This window comes from Dromaius novaehollandiae, chromosome 20 (genome assembly GCF_036370855.1).
Source record: "Dromaius novaehollandiae isolate bDroNov1 chromosome 20, bDroNov1.hap1, whole genome shotgun sequence".
In the NCBI taxonomy this organism is placed as follows: domain Eukaryota; kingdom Metazoa; phylum Chordata; class Aves; order Casuariiformes; family Dromaiidae; genus Dromaius; species Dromaius novaehollandiae.
The window spans coordinates 12,987,697-13,015,687 of record NC_088117.1 but is presented as its reverse complement, the minus strand read 5'-3'; the positions used below and the strand labels follow the sequence as shown (position 1 = coordinate 13,015,687).

The following is a 27,991-nucleotide window of genomic DNA, read 5'->3' as shown; positions in this document are numbered from 1 at the left end:
AGGGGGGAATCGTCTGTGGAAAATCTGTCTACAGCTGAAATTTTTAGTTGCAGAAGTGTTGCTGAAATGCCTAATACATTCACATTCTTTTGTTAAGTAGCTCACGAGAGTATCCTCTTAGCTACCAGATATTTTTTTTAAGTCAAATACCATTTCTCCTTAGCTGTTATTTGTTATTTTCAGTCCTATATACTTGTTTTTATTTTTCTGTGTGCAATTAGCAGACTTTCATTCTCAAGGGCTTCACTTTGCTGTTCTTTTAAATAATCTCCTGTAACTTTATTTTACATTTAGTGCATACATGAAAAGCATAAAGCGACTCCTTTGCTCATAAATTTTAGACAGTGGTTTACAAGTTTTCAAAGATTGATTTTCCATTGGGTAATTTTTCTCCAACATAAGATACCCATAATTAAAAAAAAGAACATCAAAGGTTAAGATATTTTATAATACAATTTAGAAGTTCATTGTTGAAGTCACTAGTATAAATCTAGAAGCCTATCTACCTCAGTATCAGAGAAATATTACAGAGGGTTTGAACATTCTGGTATTTTTCAGATATTGAAATGTGCTTGCCTAATGAAGGCAGAAGACTTCCTCACTAGATCTATTTTAAAGCAGTACTTTTAGATATTCATAAATTAAAATGGCAGTTTTAAATCAGGTACTAATTACTATTTCATTTGATATTTTGCAAGATACCTGGCCACTTAATATTTATCCTTTATTTCTCTGAGTTGATCTAATTGCACCTCTCTATTTTGCATTTATTTCTCTTTGCAAACACTACATTATTCACTCTCTCCTGTGCTTATTAAACAGTGCCACCTGCACCAAATGAAACAAAGCTTCTCCATCAATCTATCCCAGCTAAAGAACCCTGACTATATATTATAATTAATTGAAGCTCAATTGAACACTTGAGTCTGAACTAGATACAGTAACCTGAAAAAACATTAAAAAATTAGGATGTACTTTAAAGAAATCTTTTAAATGAAAATGTTCTCTCAAAACTGAGAACCTAACCTTGTACCAAGCACTCTTCATCATCTCTGCACAGTACCTCAAGTAGCAATTAGCAGGTCCTTTAATTAATTAACTATTCCCTGTACATCACAGAGATTTTTGTGGCACTAACGTCATCCTTCATAAATGAATACCAAATCCAGTCAATATTTTGTCACTATAAACCTTTATCCGGACTACCTGAATGCCCACCGCACGTCTCTGAAAAATGATTTCAGAACACAGAAAGCAGGTATGGAAAACAGATGCAAACTTTACAGTGCTAGCCTGGGTATTCAGAACAGATAAAGCTACAGATGAAAACGCAGATACAGGGAATCTTACATATGTAAATATTTGCAATGAGAAGAAATCAGGTAAGATACAAAGTAAAATAGTAATTGTGAAATCCTATAAATATATTTAAGTAAAATTATTTTATTAAAAAGGCTAAATACATATTCAACTTTTAAAGTGCCTTAGGCTTTGTTCACTATGCTGCTTATCTTTAACACTGTCAGCTCTCAAACAAGAACAGATTAATTAAGTGGCAGGTCAGACACAATAAGGTGAAAGGGCATTTCCAACCAATCAGTGACATTTTGCCAATTTTATGCTTTGCAAACTTTTCATAGGAGTATAAATGTGGCTGATTATTTTCAATGTAGTTTTTGTTCGGAAAAATATTAAGAAACTTTAAGACAATTAAGACCTGAAAATGAGACACAAATTAGGTATTGCTGGCCTTAAGATTTACAAAAGATTGCGTATGTAAATTTGTTTATATAAATATGTATTAGATATGTGACTGTATGTGGCTATATGTGTGTGTGTGAATGAACATATGTGTGTGTATCCATCTATCTGTTTGTAGATTCAGACACAGACATATGTTACCATTTCTTAGAGGCAAGTATCTGCAGAAATAATTCTTTGGGTTCAGTAGTTTTCTTTAATTCATAGTAAGCTTATCGTCTGAGATCTGTGTGTTCAGGAAAGATCCTGTGAATTTATGTAATGTACAGTATAATGAAATCAAATAAAGCATGCCTCATATGATTTTGCAAGAATTATACATTAGCCACTCTCTTTCAACGTGAGTAATATTTTGAATTATGGAATAAACTTTACAGTGAATTTTAAAATAATAAATAATACATATGATGGACTTGTAGAACTAGACATTGCAGAAATCTCAAGAAACAAAAAAGAATTACTATTTAAATAATCTGTTTTGTTTGCCAAATGGTATTATAATAAGAAAACAATTAATTGGAACTACTCATGAGAAGTAATATTTATTCATTTACCAAAAGGTAGTAACTACACTTCAGTAATGTTTGATATTTTGGAAGAGCAACAGAAATTTTCCTTTTCACCTCATGGATTCTATTAAACCCCTGTTATTGTAACTGCAGTTCAAAATATTTTGGCATGAACAAAATGTAAGGTAAAATGTAAGGGTCAATGAATAAGCTATAATTGTATCTCTGTTTTTTTCTGTGTAAATCTGCTCTTATCAATAATTCACTATGCATGTTCTACAAAGACTGTGTCTTTAGATTTTTGAATTAGCATTTACAATTCACCAAAGACAATAAAAAAAAGAAAATATTAATCTCTGTACTTGGGGTCCTTGTGTCATCATTTACTAACAAAATTTTCCAATAGATTTGGCAAACGAACACTGTTTTGATACATCAGTCTCAGACAAAGGTGGACTCTGATGCAATTTTTCACTGTTCATTTCCCTGAACCTTTTGGGATATAAAGAATCGTGAACAAATACTTAACAGTCTGATCAATAACCATTGACTGTTTTGAGCCCCTCGTACCCTAACAAGCACAGCTTGATCATGTATATTTGATCATTGTAAAATTTCAAAGCACCTTGATGCAGCAGAGCAAGCCTTCCCATAGTATCTTTTTGTTGTTTCATAAAGTATATATTCCCCATGATTTAGCTTTACCATTAATGGAAACTTACTGCACATATATTTGATGAAGCACAGGATCATTAATTTCAGTGTTATATATCCACTGTACTTTATATCAATGGCAAATATAAAACACTGTCCTAACGTTTTAGGAGAGGGAACTCTGGATGTGCCTATGGATTCAATGGACCCCAGAGTACAAATCTAAAAAGCTCTATCGTTATAAATCTTGCATTCCTGTTAAGTGCTGGCATGCACATTACACTGAGGTGTGTTAAGTTTATTTTAGTGGAAATATTGTAGTAAAAATCTTTCCCTTGATATCCGTTTAAATATATGTTCACATTTGTATAAAATAAATAAATATGCAAGTTCACAGCTGTGTTACCCTCATCCTTCTTAACTATCATATAAAGACATAAAGATCTAAGTAAAAAAAATGTACAGTGAAAAATGTCTTTGCAGAACTTTATTATTGTTTGCAATTCCACATCCACTGTTTTTCACACAGAAATTTCAGATTATCATTCAAATATAACATTGATGCTACATTTGTATAGCTGCCTTTTCTGCTTATAATCATAATGTTTATTCTAACTTTCCGGGCTTATTATTTTAGACAGATATCCGTTTAATTAGCTTAAGCTGTCATACTCTAATAAATACAGACGGGTTGCCTGGTTCAAGAGGAGGAAGGTGGCTGCAGATTTCAGAAGCAGAGACAGTTAATGTTTTGTACATTATCATGTAAACAGCAAAAGGACAAAAATAATTACCTGATAAACTTTCCATTTCTGACTCTCCCCTATATGCTTTCTGACCGATTTTTCTATAGAAAATCCATTCAAATTAAGCAAGTCCCCTAAATATCAGCAGCATCTGCTGGTTCAGACACCTTCCTTTATGCAGAGAACCATTTTCATATGATAATACATGTAATATGATATAGAATGACAGAATGCATGACAGTTGCCCATAATACATAGAAAGTCACTCAAAGGACAGAAGCGACATTTGGATAATTAGCATCCATTGGGCAGTCAATCATGCGAATAGAAAAAACTGAACAAAACCCACAATGGAGTTAGAAAACAAAAGGGACCCTAGCCAGTCTCAGGATTAACTGCTCTAAAGCGATCTAAATGCTTTTGTATCTAAAGAACTGAGGCTCCCAGGGCTGCCCTGCTCCCCTCTAGATACCCAGGGAACTAATTGTGGCGATCAAAGTTAAAGCATTCTCTCTTCTTTATAGACTGCTAAATACACAGAAAAATTATTTCTCCATTCGTGTTCATTAAACTATTTTAAAGTTAAAAAACTGATGCCATGTTCCTTTGCCAAGTGAAATGAGCCAGAGTACTGAGATTGTCCTGCTTTTATGGGAACACAACAGCACGTTTAATAAGTCTGCCTTTGCTTGATTAATATTATTTTGCTGTTGTCCAGTTTGCTATCTCTTTCTTTTAGGATAATGCAGGCTATTATCATTAAAACACTCTTGTGTGGGAAAAAACTGAAAACAGTCAGGAATAATAACATTATCAAACCTAAGCAGGAAAGGTCTCATAATTTCTTAGTTAATAATTGCCACTTTATAAAATAAATAAAATAGTTTTTCACTCGATATATGCCACTCAGAATTATTTCCTTTCCCCAGATTAGTTGGAAGATGAGGGCAGCCCCCTTTAAAGCTCCATCTAACAGAAGAGACAGAGAAAGAGAAGAGATACAGAGAGAGCCCCAGGATGTGGAAAGTCATGAAAATACCTACCCTGGAGACAGTATTCCCATAGGATCCTTTTCATACAAATTCCAACTTGCCTAATGCCCTTAATGAATGAAATAAAGAGAGAATTCGGAAAGGCCCATGCTGATGGCTCCTGCTGGAAAGTGTGTGGTTTGAGGCATAGCTGCAGCAGTTCTGGGAGGGAATCCGCTCCGGTCCCCATCAGCCAAGCAGACAGGAATCACTGGGGCGAAATCTTCCCCTCTCACACATTTGCAATTGACTTGAAATAACATCACGACACCTTTGGATAATTGACGCCTTCTTACCTTTCGTTGTCCTTTGTAATTAATATTTGTAGATCTAGAGGTTTCTCCCAGCCACAGATAACAGGAAGGTGAAAGGGGTGGGGAGAGGGAGAGAGAGAGAGAGAGAGAGAGAAAGAGTGTGTGTGTGTGTGTATGTGTGTGTGTGTGAGAGTGAGTGCGTGCGAGTGTGTGTGTGTGTGAGAGAGAGAGAGAGAGAGAGAGAGAGAGAGGAAGAGAGACGAGAGAGGCTTCGGTTGTGTGTCTCTGTTTGGGGAATGGTGTGTTGGTGTATTTGTGTGTATGTATATTTGGGGCTTTGTAAACCTCGAGGGTTCTACAGGCAAGATAGAAAGTGAAAAGTATGATGAGCTGGATCTCCCTTGTCAGTCGTTATAGGGTTTCAGCAGCAGTGACCTTCAACACTTTTGCTCTGTGTCTGCCCCAACTTGAGCCCCCTTGCCCAGCTGCTGTGCCAGCATCAAAATGTAGAGAAGGAAAAAGGGACAGCAGAGGTAAGGAGGCAGAGAGAGATTGAGATCAGAAGGGCTTTTCGCCCAGTCAAATGGGCCTCTGGTGACAAATCAATCATGGCCTGTTCAAACCAATGATGCTGCCAGTCTCCAGCTCGCCAACCCCTCCACAACCTCCCCCAGCTCTTCCTGGCTCTCCTACATGACACTCAGCTGATGACTGGGGCTCCAGTCAGAGCAGGGCTGCTTTTTACAGGTTGATTTGGTCATTAGCATCATCTCTCCTCTCTCGATCTCCCTCTTGCTCTGTCTTTACCTACCAACCATTTATTTAACAAATATTGAAAATAATAGTAGAAAAGGGATTGCGATACACAGAAATACTTATAAATAAGTTCATATATAGCCTTGTCACAAGTACCCAGATTTATTTATGTATTTGATTTTTATACACTCAGGAATAGCTGCCTGTTTTAATGTAATTAGTAAATCTGATCAATATAATCAGGAACAAAGACAGTAGGCCTTAGAAGCTCTTCACTACACCTAAGTCGCCTTCCATTTATTCATTTTACACTAGTAAAACTGGCTTCATTTTTTTCCCCACTATACCCATAGGACAGGAAAACTAAAGCCATTATTTTTCAAATAGCTTTTTTGCAGGCATTTGCTAAAATATGATTTTTAAAACCCATCTAAATCCATGAGGCAGATCCTTAGCTGGAGCAAATTTACACTGCCACTGAAATTCATGTATTTCTAAGGAAATAAATGCTAAAAAAAGAAATCTTAATCTTATAGCCTGTAATTTCCATGATCTTTTGGTTCATGTTTAGTTTGCACAACATTTCTTGCTTTTTTTTTTAATTTGTATTTTCTGCTGAGGCCACATAAGAGTATCCAGTGATGTACAACATCCAGGAATGATGGAATATCCTTCCAAGGAGTGTACAGTGATAAAACCCTAAATAAGGTAGAACAACAAACAAACAAACAAACAATTACTACTAAATAATAACAACAAGTTCTTTCAATAATGGCTTCCATCTGAATATTAAAAAAAGGTTTAAAACTGCTAAAAAGAAAAACAACAAAGCTAGAAGAGCATTTAAAAAGTGCCAGAAGAGCAGAGTACTCTCTTACAGGTTTTGTGATCTTAGGGGATTGCACTCTCTGTTTCTTTCTCTCCTCTCCTCCCACTCTCCCCACCCTCCAATCCCTAATACAAAGGGGGAAGAAAGTCAAAATAAGGTCTTAATAGAGCATATTTTGATTTCTTTTACTCCTCGCTAACCTTCAATCCTTGGAATAAAATCCTCCTACGGACAAAAAAATGAATCTTGCATGTTAAGAAAAGGGGAAAAGTCTCGTCTCATCCTCTCTTATTTAGTGGCAACCTCTTAGTTTAGAGATGTCTCATATGTGCAGTCAAGGGAATCAATGTACATTTTTATTAGCCAATTTACATGTTGGCTAGCAGAGAGCAACCGGCCAATCTGACATAGTGCGGTGGGTAAGAACGATGATGGAGATGTGTAGAATGGAGCTGCACTCTTGCGGGCTCTGCAAAGAGAGCTTGGGCAAGGTACAGCAGCATCAAAAAATAGCACAATATACTAAAAAATACCTCCCCTCTCTCCTTTCTAATATGATTGAACTCTGAGAAACTGAAGTGAAGTGCATTGCAGAAAGCAGTGTGGGGTGTTGAACAGCCTGTAGCTGGAGAGTGCTTCGTCTTTATCTTCAAAGCTGTCCTGTCAAATACAAGGTCTTTTTAACATCAGAGGGATAAAGTTTCTGATTCTGAAGGGTTCGTTTTCCTCTTGGTTTTCCTCTATCAGAAGTTAAGCCCATACGACCCCCACAGTAAGCTGGCTTCAGGATTGCTGCCCTGCTACTTGCCCCATGATTTGGGGATGCTTGTGTAGAACAATCTTGATTTGCTCACTGTTTGTTGGGTTCAGTTTTCTTCATGTTAGTTCTTTCTTCCATCTTACGTGTCTTGAGGCTTTTGCTGTATGGCAGTGAATTGAACCTTACGAACTTAAAGGAAAATTGTGGCTGGGACTTGGAGAATATTCATCTGTTGCAGAAAACGCTGAAGTCTGAACATGTGAGAATTGAACTAAGGAGGTTTTTTCCTCATTTCAGACCCTCAGTCTCTTTTTTTAGCCATAGCTTAATTGCTGTATTTCCTGACAAAATAATCCTAACTCCAAAAAAATCTAAAATGTGTACCTCCATTTCATTGCTTGTACTTCCTTCTACCAACACAAACAAGAAATCAGGATGATTTACAAAATATGTGCCTTTCTGTCATCTTATTTTCACTAAATAGATAGTGCACCTAAATCTAGTTCATTTCTAAAATGAAAATTCATTACATTTCTGGAAACTTGAACTATCAGCTCCATGCATTTTAATTAGATTGTCTGTTTTTTCATTTATTACTAATACAGTCCTCTTAACTATGATTTATTTGTTAAACACAGTGCCATAATCCGTCACTTATTCATCTTAATTTCAGCAAAATTAAAGTAGTCGCTGTTATATTACACCTAATTGCACTTGCAATGAAAAGAACGGAGATGTTAATCAAAATAAATTGAAGATAAACAATAAAATCATTAAATCTTTGCTGCAGTAAGTGTAACTAATCAGTTTTGACTTGAAGCGACCGAACACAAATAATGAATCTGTCAGTGAAGACGCGCTCATTAAATACAGCCTAGTCCGCTAGGGTCCTGCAGGCAGCCTGTAACACACATCCCTGTGCAACCCTCTTGTGCCTATCTGCTGTTAGGGGAAAGCAAGGGAAAAAGAGGAAATTTTATATGATTTTCAAGATTAAATGTATCTATATATTGCAGTTTGATTAAGCGAAGATGCAAATGCCACACGTATACCGCAACCCCTGTAAACGCTGTGCCAGTAACAGTGAAAGACTGTTCTTTTCAGCAACCAGCAGGTCACAGAAAGAAAGAGGGAAAAAAAGGAAAAAAACCCAGAAATTCAGACATATGACGGACTTCTTTTTAAAACATATTGGAAGCATTAGTTTCATAGCAGGTCACTAAAGTTGATATTGCATTAAATAGGTGTATTTTGCACTAGCACAAGATACTGATTGCAGCTCTCTGCTATATCCACACGTTAGGGACAATACTTGCATTAGTAATACAAGCTGTTCATATACTCTTTGCTTTACTGCCATTTACCACTTCTGACCTTAATAGGTTATCACAAGGGACAAAATGGGAACTTCAGGTATTTCTAAGTGTGTTGTTAGACTGGCAAGGAGTCCTGTATCTCAGCAGCCTGGTGAGCTGAACTAGAACAATCACCACTTTCTACCTCAGCTTCTAAATTGTTTACTTAATTATTTCAGTTTCCCCAACAGAGTATTTGCTGGTAATCACTAGGTGAGCATGAATTTACATGGCAAGGAGCAATTTTTCTTAAAATATTTTTGAGTATTACTTTATCTGATACAAGACAGCAGCTAGGTGCAGATCTAAAATACAAGCAGCGGACCCAATTCTGCGGTCCTTAGTTGGACTACATTACATCATTATTTTCTTAAACGGCATTATCAAAACTCCAGAAAATAATTTTTATTTTTATGTTTCCCTCCAGGTGTTGCAACAATCATTTTGCTTATTCATAAATCTTACTCTCCTTTGCCTTGTTTACTAAATAATATAGTTCAGCTTAAAATATTGATCAGCACAAAAGATGTCTGCATTGCATTTGGAATCATAAAATAACTGATCGACATTTTACAATACTAATGCTTTCTACTGTATTTTAAACAGCATTCAGTCCAAATGACATAGTGATAATCTAACAGCTAATATACTCTAGCTCAATATCAGAGAATTACATGTATTTTCCATTGACTTTTTACTATCTAGGCATGATAACCCACTGCCCTCTGAGCAGGAAGCTAATTTCAGCTCAGTTTTCCTCTCCCCTTCCCCTTCTCTTTGTACAGATGATGTAAGATATTTGGATCACACCAAGCGAAAACGATCATGGGAGAACAAGGTTTCACATCCTGGATTCATGGTTGGACTCTACTGTGAGCAAGTTTTTCATCCCTGTTTTTTTCATGCTAGCGTGATTTGATTTCTGTTAATAAATAACCTTTTTGGTTTTTAACTTCTAGCTGATGGACCTTATATTTAGTTTCAGTTCTGCATCTTTCCAGCATTTATAATGCTTAACTTGGGACTCAGCATTTCTCAAGGCACTCATTGGAATGATTTATATGGGCTTTGCTAGTTCAGTGTCAGGTGGGTAATTCTAGAAATTAAAGATTGGCTGTTTTTCACTGATATAACTATAAGCACTTAAGTAGTAAATATTACTATTCCTAATTTATAGAAAAGGAAGTAAAGATACAGACTGAAAAGCGGCTGGCAGGAACAGGAACTCAGCAATGATAAAAAATTAAGAAAAGGATGGACCCGATCCTGCATTACTTCATCAGAAAATCCTACTGACTTCAGGCAAAATTTACCTTGAATGAAAATGATAGATTAGGGCTCAGAAGCAGTATAGCAGCCTGTGTAAAGTTAATCTGAGAATCTCATTCTAGTTGCTTTAAGCAGGTCTCTAAAAAAATTCACCAACACAAGTGGCACTAATTGGACCCCATGTTGGGAGAATTCACAGAGCAGCTTAGGACTGAATGGGCCTTGGAAACTGAACTCCCTCTCCTATCTAGATGTGGCTCCTTGAGGTCACAGTTAAAGCACACCAGGGGGTCAACGTGGAAGAAGGTTGCTTTATTTTCACTTGTGCTTTACCTTTCCTGTATGCAGCTAGAATACTTCAATATTCATGCTTCTCAGTGTATCACTTTTTACTTGCTCTCTGTTTTAACTACTATTCCCCCCCTCCTCCTTTTTTTTCAAATGTAAAGGATTTTGGACTTTGTTCAAGTAAAATACATTTTCAAAACACAAGCACTGATGATACATGGTTATGAGCCTGAATGACAAGCAGTAGGTACACAGTGATTAAGAAAAGAGGCAGCGAGGAGGGCCTGCAGAAGGGGAAAGATTCAAAGATTTCTCTTTAGTCCCATTCTGAACAAGAGTAAATGGTTGGACATCTACGAAGAGATTTCAAGAAAACAAGGTGAAATTTTAGTTTGGACAGGAGGAGACAGGTTTGGAATAAATAACTAGATCTGACAGTTGGCAACACGGAGCTAATAGCTGAATCTGTGTTGGACGATGAGCTTACACCAAAATAAGATTTAGTGGGAGAGGAGAAGGCAGCAAAAATATAGCTCTACTAAATACCTTCAGAAAGTTGGAGACGTGATGTCAGAAAAAAAGGAGCAGCGATTAGAGAGGCAGCTGAAGACAACGGGGTCATGGAAATCAAGGAGGACAAGATGTCAAAAAGGGGAATTTAGTCAACAATTTGGAATGCTGACATGTAAAGGAGGATGGAATTGGAACATACTTCCCAGCTTTAACACAGAAGAGGTCTAGACTGTACATAGGTCAGACTAACTCCTAGGTGCTCAGCTACTATGTAAAGCAATCAATCATAGATAGATACAAAAAACCCCAGAAGGACGTACTTACTCGATTTATGCACACTATTATCTTATCAATGTGATGGCTAACCAGTGATGTAATAAAAGCAGCACAATAATGATTATTCAGCTTCTGAGAGAAGACAGCAAAGGAACTAAAACAGTAGAGATTCTTTAGAAGTAGAAACATTTAAAACTGCATCAGAATGTAATTTTGCAGCATAACAGTGTAAGAGATTTATAATATTGCAAAGGAATAGAATTAATCTAAATGCCAGAACCACTCATCATTATGGAAAATTAACAGAGCAAACTTGAGCAACATGCTTTCCCAAAAGATAGTACAGGTCCTCTTTGACCAATTGTCTTTCAAAACTTGTTATATTTTATTTTAATAAACCACTGGATTTACCATTGGCTTTTCCATTCTTCCACTTTCTAGCATAATTGATAAATTCTTCAGATTTGATTTAGTAGAGGCGTTCTGTCTAGTTATTTTTTATTTTTTTATAAACTGTTGGATTTCATGATATCTGTCACAGAGAATTCATGGGCTGTTTATAAATTGTGCTAAAAAAGAATTGAAAACAATTCCCAGTTACTTGCCTTCCAGCTCAACTGGGCATCTCAATATTGCTTTTGCATTAGGAAGAGAAGCAGCTGATCTGTACTATCTCCTTCTGTATTAGGTTACATCTCTCCACCATATCTGCTTGCGTAAGTTTTCTCTGTAAATTAATCTAAACCTTTTACCTAACTCTTAACTGGAATTATGTGTTTAATAACTTGATTGATATCGTGTCCTGAAATACCTGTGAGAATATTTATATCTGGGATGGCCAAAACTCAGTCAAACATTAAAGATGAAACTGTAAATTTTAAAAATCACCATAATTAAAATAATGTTCATGGCTATTTTTAAACATAATACAGTTTGGCTTACTACTGCACACTCACTGGAGGTTTTCTTTTCTTTGACTGGTGCTCAGGTCTTTTGCCTGAGTTGCTATACTGAATTTCTTGTGGTAATTTACTCCTCATTCATCTAATTTTGCTAGCTCTGTCAGAAGTTCCTAACAGTTTTTTGTCTTGACAAAGCTGAATAATTTTGCATCACCTGCATTTTTTGGTAGCATTAGTGTTTATTCCCACCTTTTGGATCATTAACATATAATTTAATGTCAAGGCACAGAGTATATCTGAAGTGAGCCTCAAAGAAATTTTGCTGTGTTGAAAAATTATCATGTATTCTACTACTAGCTTTCTGTATGTGAGACAGGTTTTAGTTGGAAATAGAGTAAATTTTAAAACATGCAAATAGTTTTGTAGATATGTTGGCAGCCATTATGCTGGGGAACTGGAAAAATGTATTGTACTTTCAGAAGAATAGGTCACTTAACTCTGATTAGATCTTCCTTATCTAAGCAATGTGCAATTCTATTTTAACCATTTTTTATTACTGATATATATGGCTCCCTATGCGGAAATTCCCAGAACCACCCTTCACACCTTTTAGAGGATAAGTACTCTCTAGTCCTTTAGTATAGACACTGATTTTAATCAGATTGTATATTCTTATTAGCAGTTCAGAAATGTCTTTCTTAAATTCTCTTGGAATTTATTGATTTACCCTGTAGTTCTAGGAGTCTGTTTCTATGTAATTTGTGAACTTGTTCCAGCACATCTTCTTCTAATTCCTCTGTGTTTGACAGAACACCCTCTTTATTACCTAACGAAGTGTAGTCTGGTGGTATATCTATTTTCCCAAAAGCCATGCAGAAAATGCTAATGCGAACAAGTCATTTACCTTCATTTCAGTGCCTCGGTGTTCTCATTAGCTTTCTTACTTTTCTATGAAATAGCCCACTGGACCTACAAAATATTTGTAGGCTTGCTGCGTCTTAGTACTTGAAAAAAATATTGTTTTCACGTCAGACTTCCTTACTCTTCTACCAAATAGCCCACTGGACCTACAAAATCTTTTGCAGGCTTGCTGCTTCTTAATACTTAAAAAAAATCTTGTTTTCATGTCAGACTATATGCTTCTCAAATCCTCTGTCATCCTTCTAATCTCCACTGTGTATCTTAACCACTGTATTTTATCCCTGTTGAGTTCACAAGACAATTTTTATATTCCAAAAAACACACATTTCACTGTACTAACTTCTTGTACCTTCCTATAGCCATATTGCTTATTTTTTGCTTGTCAGCTTCTTTTTTTGTTTAGGATTATATATACCTTCTGTTACATTGTTATGGTTGCTCAAGTAGCCTCCATGCTGAGTCTAAGGATTTTAATTTCCTCACTTGTGACTTTAGGGTCTTTTTAACTAGCTTCCTCATTTTTGGTACAATCTCTCCCCTGAGGATGTTGAAGTTAATTATATTGTGGTCACTATTACTTAGTGGTTCAACTTTAGTTACTTTATAAACTAACTCCTGTGTATTACTTGAGAGGCTTTTCTTGTCTTGGTCCTTTGTAGCTCTAAGATTAAAACAACTAACATATGTATCAAAACTTTTTTTTTTAATATCCCAGCAAAACTAATTGGAAAGTCTAGGAAAATAAATGTACTTAAGGAGGAACTAATACGAAAGACCAAGGGCATTACTGTAACATTGGTGAAATGCCACCTAGTCTTCATTAACCATAAGACTAGAATAAATCAAATCAATTAATTATGACTCCATTTAGAGGCCGAAGTATAGGAGCATATTTATATCCTCACTATATAATTTTAAATCATACTACAAAAGAGTCAGGGCCAGGTTCAAAAGAGAACTTCCAGCAGGACATTATCCCCATTTTAGAGAAAGGGAACACATTTACTGGCTTGCAAATACTGCCTGCTGCAGTTTACTATTTAAAGTTCCTTCATTAAATACGGAAGAGGCTGGTATTTCATAGCTCATGGTATTACCTCATTATGGCTTGATGTGGTACAGTTGCAGTAATTACATAAATAAAATTGACTTTTTATGAAGTATAAAATGAGTGATGATGTTTGGAGAAGTGCACTTTGATTTTTTTTTTTTTTTTTTTTTTGCCAAATGGAATGGAATAATTAGCATCAGAGAACTAATCAAAGTAACATCTAGAAATAAACTCTCACTCTTATTTTTCTTAAATAATATCTACAGTTTGGGAAGAGAGCTCTCCTGGACTGTGAACATATAATCTGTCAAAGGTAATTCAACATGTTTTAAAAACTGCACAAAAACTAGACACTAATAAATGACAATAAGCAAACAAACCCCGGGTTAGTCAGGAACCCTTATGTTCTTAATGGAATTAGTGGACTTCTTCCCTAACTAGGAATTGGACATGAGACACACCTTATTTGAACGTCTTCTCAGACAAAAGGGAAGTATAAATAAGTGTGGAGAGATCTGGAACTTAATTACCATGGCGTCAATCTGGGGTAACATTAATGATGATTTCTGAACATCAGTGCAGGAGTCTCAGTAACAGAACTTTGTGGGCCACCAACTCCATTTCATATATGCGAGGTCAGAACAGCTAACGGCTGCCAACACTAGCTGTTGCCAGAAACGTATGTTAGAATGTCATGCTCCAGCAATCATATGGAGTTACACTAACATGAAATGAGTATAAAGTAAATAAGAATCAGACCCATACTATGTTACAATGTTACACTGTTGAAGATTGAAGTCATTTGAATATTTGATAAATTTTCCAGATAGAAGTGTGAACTAAATCTTGATATTAACATTATGTACCTCAATTTTGATATAAGCACATACTTTCCCATTGCCAAAACAACCAGCTTACACCACAAAAGTGCTATTTTATGTCTTCTTAATAACAATTTAAAAGTTGTAACTTATGCCAACATCTTGTCTGATGACATCTTAGTAAGTAGTGGGACATCAGTACTTATGATGTTACCCTGCACTATGGCAGAAAGGATAAATAGATTCTCTGTTAGAAGGGCAGTGAAGCTGACACTGCTCATGGTCTTTTGTTTTAGAGTGATTGTAGTGATTATATTTGAAGCCTTACTCAAAACACATTTTATTGTTATGTAAACAAGCTGTTGTGGTAATTACTACTGAAAATTCAAGACGCACAAACTTGAAAATATTAGGATTCCATCAAATCTATGAGACAGGAAAAACTGAAGAAAATCATAGAGCTTAGGGGTATAGTTCATAACAAGTTTTTAAAATTTCTTTTCCCGAATAAGTGCAACAAAATATAAAATCATGTTTTAAATAATACATATTATCAGCTAGATATACTGTATTCTATACATTTCTTCCTTGGTTCTTTCTTTTTCTCTTTCATGTATCTGAGTTCATCAGCTGGGCAGTCTACTGTACAAGAGTTTAGTATCTTATGAAGCAAGTACTTCCCTCTGCTCCAGCAACTTATGTCTTGCTGTTCTGGATTTCTCCGAAGTATCCTTGTTCTTCCAGGCTCATTAATAACTTAGAGACACTTGAATGTAGCAGCCTGATTTACATCAGTGATCTTATTCCTTTCAGCACAGGAGGGTTATCTTTTCTGTGACAAAGGCTATCACAGATTTGAATAACAATTTTCATACTGGGCTTCTTTTTGTCTAGCTAGAATCACACCATCATAGTTTTTGCCTCATAAATCTGACTTTGCTTTATAGAGCAATAAGGGTATAGTCAGCACTCTGCCATCACAGCAAGGTGAATAGAGAAGAGTAACTTAGGTCAGTTACTTCTTTATTATTGGCAGATGAAATAGTGTCTTCAATAGCTTCAGAGCAAGAACTAGCTAGGCAGTGTTTTGACTGTGAGGGCGGAGTCATTCTGAGAAGCCATAGCAAGAGTTTTTTTTGCTAGATGCTAGAAGTGACGTGTAAGTCACAGAGTAAAGCAAACCATTAAGTAGAAAACCTACTATTATTTTAGAACTGCTTGGGTGAAAATCTGGAGATTGAAATCTGTACAAGACATTTTCAGGTAACAAACATACAGGAGTTCTGTCAACTGTGGTAGACTGCAGGAAGAGGAGGTTAAACACTGCAAAAGTGTTAACCAGTGCCACACTGATTTCATCCAGCTGGAATTGTATTAAAAAAAAAAAGTCAGGATCCCAGTAGCAATACCTCAGACGTCCTTTAGAAAAGCAAGAGAGGCATTTTACGCTTTTCAGCAGATTTGAGTGTTTCTACTGTCTGACACAGTACTATGTGTTATCTTGGTAGCGGTGCACTTGCTAAATCTGATGAACAATGCCTGTTCATCTCCGTGAAGGGGACACTTGCAGAGGGCTTCTCCACCCAAGGATGCCGTTCCGCAGGCACTGCAGGAGGCAGGGCCTCCCTGCCACAGGCCCCGCGCTGATTGGCTCCCTGCACAGCCACGCCCACAAGGAGCTGCCTGGCCAATGGGAGCAAAGCTGCCAGCTGTGACAGGCGCGGGGCACACTCAGAGGAGGGCGAGGCGGGAACTGTGCCCTGGCTCTTCTTGTAGGGGTGATTTGCGGCTTTAGTTGTATTATTTATTTAATCCACATAATCATATTTTTTAAATAGCACTTAATAAGATTACTGATAGCTTTCCTCCTCTTGTTCAGCTTTTTTCTTTAGTTCATCCCCAAGTATCTCCGGTGCCATATTGTCGTAATACCTGTTCATGGTCCTGCTCCATGTGCGGGTGTTTTGGCCATCTAGTTTTGCAATTCATATAGAAAGCTCTAGAGAGTGCTTCTCACTTTAAACTTTTAAGTTTTGAATCATCTTTGGCAAACTGAAGTTGACCTGTGAAGAATATGTCATAGGGAAGATCGATATCTAAAAATCACACATTCATTATGGAAGAAAACATGATGCCAAACTACAGCTCATTTAAAATCAGCCAAGGACATGTAGAAGCAATATTTAGTTGTTACCAAAACTCACATTTATGTTTTTAGGTACTGATAATAATTTCTGCTTCATTGGAAAAACCTGCTCTTTTTCCAGCAGTTTAATAAAATAATGATGGATGTTGATACTTGGAGATATAAACAATGTAAGCAAAAATGTGCATCTCCAAAAATAGGGATGCATATCTGCTAAAATGGACTGTAACAAACTTTCAGAAGCAGTATAGTAATAGTCTGAAAGAAAAGAACTTGACAATGAATAAAAAAGCTTAAAAACTTAGAGAGTAAATTTTTGGAAATGTCAGCTAAAGTACCGATATAGAAAATGTCTTTGATTCAAAAATACGGTTATAAAATTAAGCATTGCCATATAGAGTTCTAACTTAATTTTACTTTGGTAAGTAATTATCTCTTTAAGAAGAGAATTCAAAGTTGCCATGCTGAAGTGGTTACAGAAACAGCGGTACTTCAAGACAAAACCTGCTGTTCTGTGCTGGAGAGTGCCCTGAGATAAAGGCAGAAGCTTAAGGAATTTATACCGAAAAGGATTTCTCAAATGAGAAGACAGCTATGCTACACGACACAGACATAATATAGAAAAGGTGTGAATAAAAGTGAATGTGGGGATGATGCTGACAGGAGACAGTATAAAAATGGTGCCTAATGCAACATGTCTGTAAAAAACAAACAAGCAAAAAGAAACAAAGTGTGCTGATTTCCTAACTATAACATTTTTCTAAGCAGCAAATTTCTTTATGCTGAATTGGCTTCTCCTCTTATTCAAATACTTAGACAGACCCATCAGGCAAGGTTACAGTCTCTAGGCTTTTAGAAATACATATAAAAGTTTTGGCTTTTTAGGATAAGAACTTAGTCAGACAAAAAAAAAATCAAACTAAAGAGAGGAGTTTTTTTCCATTTAATTCTAAAAGCATAAGATCCACAATCACTTTCATCATTCACACAATGAGTTTCATAGTTGTCAAAATCTAGCTCCCATGAAAGATATCTTCTACCAGTCCACAGGAGAACTTTGAATGATAAGTTGTAGACCCTGAAAGTAACTTTTTGTTCAAAGGGAATTAGATATCTGGAGTAACAGAATGATGTACTGACAAGCTTTACTGTGAAGCATAAGGATTCTTGATTTTTGGACATACGACTTCATTCACGGATTTCAGGAACTGTGATAGACAAACCAAAAGACCACCACATGAGGATCAGTCTGCAGCCCATAGGAGAAGATGCTATGTTCTGATCATTCATAGATTAAATAGGAATTTTTGCAATGTAAAGAATCCAAAAGAATCCTACAACCATAAAATGAAGCATCATGTGATCTCCCAAAAAGCAAGAGTACTTCAGAGAGCTCACTGTTTCCTGATTGCTGCAGTTCCCCAGCTTGGCTTCAGGTTGAATCATCCATCCTTTATCATGCTTCTGCTTTCAAATGAGATATACAAGCTACTCAGATTGATAGCTCTTACACTTGAACTTTATCCCTAGCTATAGGTATTGAGTGATACAAGAGGGAGTGCAGAATTTTTCAGTACATCTACAGAGCAGAGGAACATTTTTTTAAATAATCATTCTCTGACATTAGTTTGGAAAGAGCCACACTAAAGAGAGAGAAGTGAGAAGGTAAATTAAAAGAGCAAAGACTTCTTTTTAATTTCTTTTAAAATAATTAATTTCCAGTCATTTTGACTTTTTTTTTCTAAGGAGCAGACTTGTGATTCTTTAAATCTTTAGGTCGAAAATATAAATGCTTAAGACCTTGAAGCAGAAAGTGTGATTGATACTGCAAGTGTGCAAACAAGGAAAATAATTAAAGAGAAGAAAATAGAGTTCCTGACAGGGAGATCTTTGCACTGTTAAAGTCAAAGAACAGATAGTTCTGGTAGACATTTTGCTAGTTTCACCATAAAATTACATAACTGCTTTTTGTCAGTCACAAGAGATTCTGGTGGTGGTGGTAGGGGGAAATGTAGTCTGAGAGACAGTAGCACAAGGAAGTGTTTGCCATATTTAGATCTCCTTTCACTAAAAATGTAGAGGTCATTTCAGGTCAACTATCCTGGGCTCTTTTCTTTAGGGGAATGAGTTTCCAGCATGGCTCTTTATGTTAAGCGATTTCATGGGCCTGAGTTATAGCTATTGGTATAATCACAGGTTTCAGAAATAAGAATAGTTATTTCTTATTTCTTTGTGAACGGAGAATGAAAAGGTCATTCAGTGTATGGTACTTCAAACACTTAAAAGGAAAGGTATTTTACTGCTTACTTAGAAGCTTGTTATGTACTATATAGAAAGTATGCATAATGTTGCCACACTGCTATGCAGAAGTGGAAGAAAACAGCCATTAAGATTTCATTTAATTTATCTTATTTTTACAACAAGAAAAAAAAAATTAAGCCCATGTATCGAACCACTTAAGAACCGCATGCCATAGACATTGGATTTGCAATAACAGACAAGTTGAAAGAAATCTCCTGGAATAAACCTTCTCTTCGGATGTGTAATGAGGGAGGGGATGTTTATATATGCATGTTATGTGCTGTCCATACAAACAAACATCTATGTTTAATGGTAATCCAGTGACAGTATTTTAGGATTATCTGAAAATGCAGGTTGGAAGGGGCCTCAGGAGGTCTCCAGTCCAACCTTCTGCTCCAAGCAGGGTCAGCCATGAGTCAGACCAGGTTGTTCAGGCTGTGATCCAGCCAGGTGTCAACAACATCCAAGGATGGGGACTGCATAACTTTTCTTCTCTGGATGATCTTGTCCAATACCATTTTCTGGTAACAGACAACTTATACAACAGACTAACGTAAAGGACCTCACAGGCTCTGAAAGTTACACCTGGTTGCATCAGAGCCTGGGATCCCAGGATGGCTGGCTGGCTGGCTACTGGGACCATAATTCCAGTCTTAAGTGTACCTTACTTTGTGCCCTTAAAAAAAAAAAATATATATATATATATATATATATGTATACACACACACACACACAACCATACCACACATACTGAGGTATTTCTTCAGAAAAAAAAAAAGTAACTGAGGTCAGAAGAAAACTTCTTTTTCTTTTTAAGCTTGATATGACTACATCAGCGTCACTAGACTTTGATTCTCTCAGGCAACTGACTCAGACTGGTTGAACTTCCTGAAATTGATCACAGCACTCAAAAACATGTTTAGCAAATGAAAAATGTAAACATACACAATGGTTGTGTGTGTATATATATATATATATATATCATATGGATATAATTTTTTTCTTGTATTTATTGGAAAGATTTTTAGGCCATTTCATATTGCCATCTCTTAAAGTCATTACCATCAGTGTAATAATCACATATTGTCCAAATAGATGCTTATATCTGTCTTCCCTTGACATTTTTTAGAAGTAGAAGACAGCCATGTGCCTGAAGGATCTAGATCTGCACTATGCCAACAATAATATTTGTGTTCAATAATACTTGGATTGATACATTGATAAAATACATAGATTTGTATTTAAACACAGATAAATCTTCAGTGTAGATAATTTTACGTTCTGAAGACATGAAATGGCAACTTTTTAAAGATACCACAATGTCTGTAAGAGGATTCTATCTAAAAATGATAACATTGTACTCAGTGAAAAATCTTTTCTAAAATTCTCATATCTCGGCTTTCTTCATTGACTGATACCCTGCATTCACCTCTACCAAGAGACAGTTTACTTATTTCCATGATGAACTGCCTGTGCTATTTCATATCTGAAAATCCTGTCAGTCTAGGCTTTTATTTAACTATATTTTTGATTACTCCTATTAGAAAGCTTGAGTTACAGCTGTATTTCTTATTCTGACCATACAATGGTAAGGTCTGCAAAATCAGCAGCCCTTCCTTAACTCTTCTAATGTAAAATTTGGTGCAGAGTCAAATGAAAATACTATGGGAGGTTCAAAACAAACAAAAGGAGGTGGTTTTTCATCCAGCATGCAATTAAGCTATGGAAACTCCATGCCACAGAGAGTAGTGGATTCTAAATTATACATAGGTTTAAAAGCAACTGAGCAAATTAATGGAAGAAAAATCCATCTAAAGCTACTATATATAGAGGCAGCATCTCCAGCTGAGAATATACATGAATTTACTGCAGGCATGGAGAGTATTCTACATGGCATGGCCTTACATTTTTCCTTAAACATCTGACATTGGTCATTTTTGGAGATGGAATGCTGCGCTGGGCAGACCTTAGGTTTAAATCATTGGTTACATTTATATTACGTTTATATATTACATTTTCTTCTGTATTTCCCAGAAACCAGTTGCAGCATTTCAATTTCTCCAATTACAGATTATTGTTTCTTAACCAGTATGAAGAAACAAGCACTTGTAACCCACTTCCAGCAATATGAGTAAGTACATATTCTGCATTAAATAACTGTTGTTTCAGGGCATGAACTAGTGTCTCTGAAGGCTGACTAACAATCCCAACAATGCCTGATGAATCACAGTATGGAAGCATTAAGAACAGGCTTTTTTCTAAAGCAACATATGTGACCACTTCCGGAGGCTGTTTGCACATCAGACAGGCCAATGACCTGATCCGTAACTCGTGAGGTATATTGTTCGGTAATGAAAAGAGTTACAAGTTTGAGGTTGATAAAATAACTTGTGCTTCACAACTAAAAAGAATATCTTCAATAAGCTTTACATAAGTTTATAAACATCAGTAGAGTTTTCTCTGATCTTCGCCCACTGAGATATTTGGAAAACCATATATACACATCAATATTACTTACAGAGCAGTATATTCTGTTTCAAGGAATAACTTTTTAAATGAAGCTAAACTACTGATCTATAAAGCCAACACTATTTCTTGCCACTCTTATTGACTGAGATGTAGCAGAGACAATTTTCCAAGTAAATTCAGATTATAGTATGCTCCAGCAGGGTTGTCACCCAGTGAGGAGAAGCGGTACTTAATCTTCCATGTATTTTAGTTGCCATGGGTGCATTGGGTGCTCAAATATGGGTTCAGTCACACTCACTGAGATTCATGCCAGAGTGTACAGCATGGGATCTTTACTTCTAAGGTACTGAACTAAGCCTTTTTGGTCAGTCTGGAAAGTATCCTAAGGCTTTCAGTCTTAATTCCTGGATTATTTTCTTCTGCCTGAACTTTCCCTTCTGCTTCTCTTTTGTTTGCTATTAATGCTTCATCTCTTCTGGGAGGATGATTCACAGTTAAGCAGCTCATCCATTCTGAGACAGCCAAAAACACTGCCCTATGGGTAGGCCAGCAGGCATTGCTGTAACCCTGGTGTGGTTAAACCCTTCTCTTTCCTTAGGGGCTCCGCTGTCTCTACCCTGAGGTAACTGTTACACAATTACCACCAAACCATCCGGACAGATGCAGACATTTGTACCATCAACAGAATTGGAGAAAATCAAGTGGGGGTTACCTAATGAGCAGCTTGTTTACATAAATACACCACATAAGTAAAGAAAAAAAAATCTACAGCTCCAAACACAAACGAGTGTTAGGCAGGTGCAGTGATAAACATTCCTGCACGTGAATATCTACAGTGAGTTTAACTTTTTTGTTCTGTTTTTTAAGCACTTTAACTTAGAAAGCATAGTTTTCATGAACTGATCAACTACTTCAATATTCAGTCTCTAGTTAGATGAACCTTTCAATAAAATCTCCTATTTTATAACCCCAGTCAGAGGGTACAGGTGCCATCCTGTACCCATGCACTGGATTCTGGAATATACCTGACTTCAGTTGCTTGATATATACAAAATAGAGTTACAGCATACCATACTAATTCCATACTGAGTGTCTGTTTTAGCCTTTAACAAGAAATTTTGGACACCCATTTTCTCCTCACCTTTCTGGTTTCCTCTGTCTTAGCATTACTAGATTTACAAGCTGACACTTGTTTTATTAGGCAGTATTTTAAAATAAAGTTTCCAAAGATTGAATTCACAGTGTTCTTGTTGCCAGTCCCATTAACGTGTCTCCTGCAGCAAGGACAGAGCCTTACAAGTTTCTATACACGTTTCCATTTATTTATTAAATTCCTCTTTATTAACTGTGAGCTTGAGGTTAAGTCATCTTCTTTTTGAAATACACTAATGTACTGGCTTTCAGATTGATTCTCCTACACTCACATAACCTATATAACTGTAATATTTCCTGCTCAAAAGTTTTAGCGCGGATCTGCACATTATCCAGGCTGAGAAACTGCTGATGAACAGGTACCAACATGTGGTTGCTATTATGATTCCTTCCCATAGGGATAGGAAAATACGTTCATTGCAAATCAGTCACCTACAAAATACATGTTTTGCTGAGACACATTTTAAAGGTAATTACCAGACACTAATTTCACAAGCCACCTTTCCTGGCATTTATTAGTTATCAGCCACTGTCAGTTCATCCACCAGCTCAGCTAGCCAATCCTCTTAATCTAGCTCTCAAAAATCCAATTTTTATACCTAGTTTTCTCCATATTTTGGGGAATATATACTTCTTAACCACACTCTGAAAGGATTTAAACTGCTCATTTGACTTACCTACCCTTTTTAACCTTAATATGTCCAGTCTAAAACCCATCAAATTTAAACCAGTTTACTATTATTGCATATTCCATTGTCCCTACAAAATATTTATAAGGCCTGTTCATATTAGTAAGATTACCAAAGTTTAAAAAAACAAAAAGCACTACACAAAACATAGCAAAATCAAAACTGTGGTTATCTAGTACTACCTCTTAAGTAGAATGCTAATCCATTTTCTACAGAGGATGATGAAATTTTAGAAACTGTGTCAGCCACTCTCATAATATTTTTCCTTATTATCAAGTTTTTTTCTCTACTGCACCAGCATTGCTTTTACTAGCTTCCTTAATTTTTTTCCTTATTATTGACTGTTTTTTTGCTTTAAAAACCAATTTAAACAATATTTCTATAAACTTACCTTCATTTGACAGTTATACCTATAATCTTACTTATATTGCTAGAGTTTACTATCCTGGTTCAGTTAGGAAGAAGAACATCCATGGTCTGAACACAGTTATTTTGGTTATAAAACTACCTTTTATCAATATGGGTATTTCTGTATGAGACTGGAAACACAGATGTAGGTCACCCTTATACAGTGCACATCAGGGAGCAGTAAAGGCCAGCAGCACCTTAAGAAAGGAGAGCCAGGAGCTGAGGGTGACTGCAACGAAGGCCGAGCAGGGACCTCAGTGACCAGGCGCGATACCACAGACCGGAGCCAGGCAAGCAGCGCAGAGATGGCGGCAGCATCAGGCCCTACGAACAGTCCAGCAACCACCAGACAAAAGCTGCGTAATGAGTCAGGCCCAAGGTCAACCCAGGAAATCCAAGCAATAATTCAGTAACAGGACGCAGAGAAGGTACAACTACAACATAGCTCAAGCAGTAACTGAGTACCCAGGCCTGGGCTCAGCCATGGCTCCTGGGCCCAAAGGCAGAAGGTGTGGGTGGAGGCCCCAGGTGTTGTTGGTAGGGGTAATTAAGGCCTATTGGTATGCTCAGGACCCTGTCTGTATAAATGCATCCATGCTGCTAATACCTTTACCAGCATAATGATTTCAGTCAAAAAAAAAAAAAAAAAAAAAAGACAAAATAGCTGTGCCAATGATGGATAAAACAGGTTTGTCTGTTAAAAAATCCATGATTCAAATTGCAATCCTCTTTGTCTTTATATATATTAGATAAATATTTAAACTTACCTGTCTCTTAAGAAATATGGTCCATCTCTGTTGGTGGTGACCTCTCTCTTTTTTTCAACTGCTGTGTGGAAAGATTTCATCCTCTGCCTCCTCATCCTTAAGGTGATCTTAATTTGAAAGGCTGTGGTCAGATTAGGATCAATAAATCAGATCACTGTGAAGATTTATTGTGTGATATTTGAATATGCTGGACCAGAGTCTTATTGGCCCTCTGCCAGATTTGGATGGATTTTTTTTCTCAGGCCTTGGTTACACCCTAGAGCCAGCTGATAGTTGCCATCAAATGTTTCTCATATCTTGACAACCTGGGCTGCTTCTGGTGTTCACTTCTATCAAAATATCTGATCTCATGTACTCAAATTAATATTAGAAATGCTCCTTTCTTCTCATCTCCCCAAACACTTCTTTGACTTAATGTAACAGTGAATAAATCTTCTGAGAATTTTCCCATAAATGTTTACTATATTTTGTGTTTACTATTTGAATGAGGACAGTGTGAGTTCTCCTATCCAGCCTCTCAGGGGAGCAAATGGGAAGGAAAAGTATTGTATATATTCTATCTTTCCCAGCTTTCTAGCTGACTAGATTCTTCGGCCAAGCAGTTAGCATCCCCAGCGGCCTGCAAATTTGGAGGTCTTTTTGAGGGCAAATTTCCAGGTTTTTTTATTCCTCATGGCACATCATCTCCAACACTAAAAAGTTAGAAATTGTTATATTAGGTTTGAAATTGTCCTGAGCTTCCTGAAAACTTCCCATAAAATGTTTTTGATAATAAAATTGCCAAGTACCTATTTGATTCTTTTCGCCAACTGCCGTAAGGCACATTTCAAAATCTTGACTTTGTAATTTTTGAGTCAACATTAGCTGTGTTTTCAGTGGAGCGCATTTCATCCCTTCACCTCTTTTTGAAAAGTCTCCAGTCCCCTTTTCGACCTCACTTGGACTTTCTAATGCTTCTGAGCTATCTTTTACTGTCTTTTTGTCAACTTTCATTTCTTTGACCAGCTGTGCAAAATGCTCTATCACAGCCCTGCAAGAGTAACAAAAGCTCAGAGCCCCTCTTTTTGATAACTAGCCTTTTTTTTTCTTTTTTTGACCTCTTCTATACCCTTGAGGCATCGGACATGTATTTGTGACTGGGGCTAGAGCCTGTTTGTTGCCACTCCACGACCAGGCCCGGCTGGGGATGGCTCATCTCTTCACAGGGCTTGTGGCAACGGGCAGCCCTGCTCCTCCTCCAGCCTGAATACCAGTGCCCAAGGGGTTGCTGCGGACTCCGCACTGCACCCGCGGGCCATTTTGGCCCCGTTCAGGAGGGCGTCTGACGACGCCTTCAGCCCGCAGCGAGGAGCGGAGAGGCAGCTGTGCCTCGTGAGGGGACGCCCAGCCCCCTCCCGGCGCTCCCGCTCTGCGCACCTAGCTGCTCCGCGCGGCGCCGCTCCGCGCGCGACGCCCGCCTGAGGGGAGCGCCCTGAGGGGAGCGCGGCGCGAGGCCGCCTCCCGCGCGCGCCTCCCGCGTTGCCGAGCCGGCGCCGCCGGCGCGCGGCCGACCGTTGGCGCCGCCGGCGCGCGGCCGACCGTTGGCGCCGCCGGCGCGCGGCCGACCGTTGGCGCCGCCGGCGCGCGGCCGACCGTTGGCGCCGCCGGCGCGCGGCCGACCGTTGGCGCCGCCGGCGCGCGGCCGACCGTTGGCGCCGCCGGCGCGCGGCCGACCGTTGGCGCCGCCGGCGCGCAGCCCGCTGCACTACAGCTCCCGGCAGCCTCCGCGCCGCGCCGTGACTCGGCGCGGGCGACGGCGGCGCCGGCCGGGATGGAGTGAGGGGGCGAGCGGCGGAGAGAGTGCAGCCCACCGAGCTCCGGCTCCCTCCCCTTTCTCTCTCTGGCCCGGGCCTATGCGGCCCCCCAGAGACCATGGGATCCAGGATCAAGTGAGTGCCCGCCGGAGCTTGCAGGCCCTGAGGAAAGCGGGAGGGCTCTGGAGAGAGGGGCACTTCCCCGCCCTCCTTCCAGCTCGGTGCGAAGGCCGCGCGGGCGAGACCCCGGCCGAGCCTGCAGGCCTCGGGGGTCGGGCGAGACAGAGGGGGCGAAAGAAGGGGGGAGAGTGGCCTCCGCCTCCCCACGCCAGCTCCCAGGCCGGGCAGGGAGGAGACGGCGGGGCAGAGGCCCCCCACCATCGAGCCCACCTCAGCGGGGGCCGGGACCTCCCGCCGCCCACCCTGCTCTGAGGAAGGGAGAAGAGTGTCGTTTCCCGCCCGCGTACCCCAGGCTGGCCTGCTCTCTGCTAGCCTCTTCCCTGCCTTCAAGTCTCCATGTGAAAGTGTGGAGGGCCAGGCTGTGAGGGCAGTTTTCCAGAGGTGCAGGCCTTGAGGAGGATTGGGGTTGCTGGAATGGGAGTGTCTTCATTGTCACCACCATCTGCTTCTGTTTCGAGGGTGTGGGAGAGTGGAGAGAGCTTAAAGCCTCGTTGCCTAGATTAGGGTGTGCTAAAAGAAAGATGGATATTCTAGCTATGATGTCTTGAAAGTGCATTAGCAAGGGGATTTGGGGGAAAGAGACAAGTGGTGGAAGTGATTAATATCTTGAACCTGCAGCTCCTTGCCCTAGGTATTTTTTTAAAATTTTCATAAAACTGGGAGTCGATTTATTGGTAAGCCCTATTGGCATGTTTGGCATTGTCACGTTAAAGATCTCAGTTCATTCATGTGCTGCTCCAGACAAACTGTGATAACTGTTCAGAGACAGGTAGAGGTATAATAAAACTGTCACCAATGAAAGAGTGCTGACACGTTTGTGCATAAAAGACATGTAGATAGAATGGAGACATCCAGTTAGCTTGTATTTCATTGAACAGTTTCTGCAGGTGCTGTTGAGCAATTGCTTTTCCTGCTTTAATGCACTGTTCTTCAAGATTAGCTAGGGTTTTAGCTTTTCACCTCTTTTGTTTAGCTTGAATATGAGGCTGGAGCAAACATAGTTTGCATGGTGCCACATCTTCATGTTCCCAAGACTGTAGGCTGGATAGACATAAATGTACTGTTGTCTTAGGAAAACGTGTGTTGATAATGAGCGTTGTAATGATAATACTGAGGTGATTGATTGGTTCCAGAAAGCAACTGTTTAGAAGAATGTGGGGATAATTTTTGTACTTTTGGAGTGTATGTTCCCTGCTGTTGCTACAAAAACTCAAAGTCTGAGAAACTACTGAAACTTTCAGCTTGCATTCAAAGTACAGAATAGAACCTGAAGTTGTCAGCATTTTGACAGCAGGTTGAAGGTTATGTCTGTAACCTGCAGTTTCAGATCTTGGAGCTGTCACCCTTGTTTAGGTCACTTCAAAATTGTGGAGCAAAATGATTTCTTATG

General features: G+C 38.3%; 2 protein-coding genes across 6 annotated transcripts in view; one reads left to right on the top strand and one right to left on the bottom strand.

Annotated features, from left to right (window-relative positions):
• LHX2 (LIM homeobox 2) overlaps positions 1-24,646 on the bottom strand; it is a 54,101-nt gene extending 29,455 nt beyond the window's left edge. Inside the window, exon 1 of the mRNA XM_064523960.1 lies at positions 24,629-24,646. The gene's annotated coding sequence lies outside the window, so the exon portion shown is untranslated. The remainder of the gene's footprint in view (positions 1-24,628) is intronic.
• Positions 24,647-26,356: 1,710 nt separating this feature from the next.
• The window catches only part of DENND1A (DENN domain containing 1A), a 225,731-nt gene continuing 224,096 nt past the window's right edge, over positions 26,357-27,991 (top strand). For 2 of the 5 annotated variants that reach the window (XM_064523957.1, XM_026100867.2), the window contains exon 1: positions 26,357-26,556. In XM_064523957.1, coding sequence (XP_064380027.1) covers positions 26,540-26,556 — 17 coding nt within the window. In that variant the 5' untranslated portion in view covers positions 26,357-26,539. The remainder of the gene's footprint in view (positions 26,557-27,991) is intronic. The other 3 variants (XM_026100869.2, XM_026100868.2, XM_064523958.1) reach the window with 2 other exon arrangements.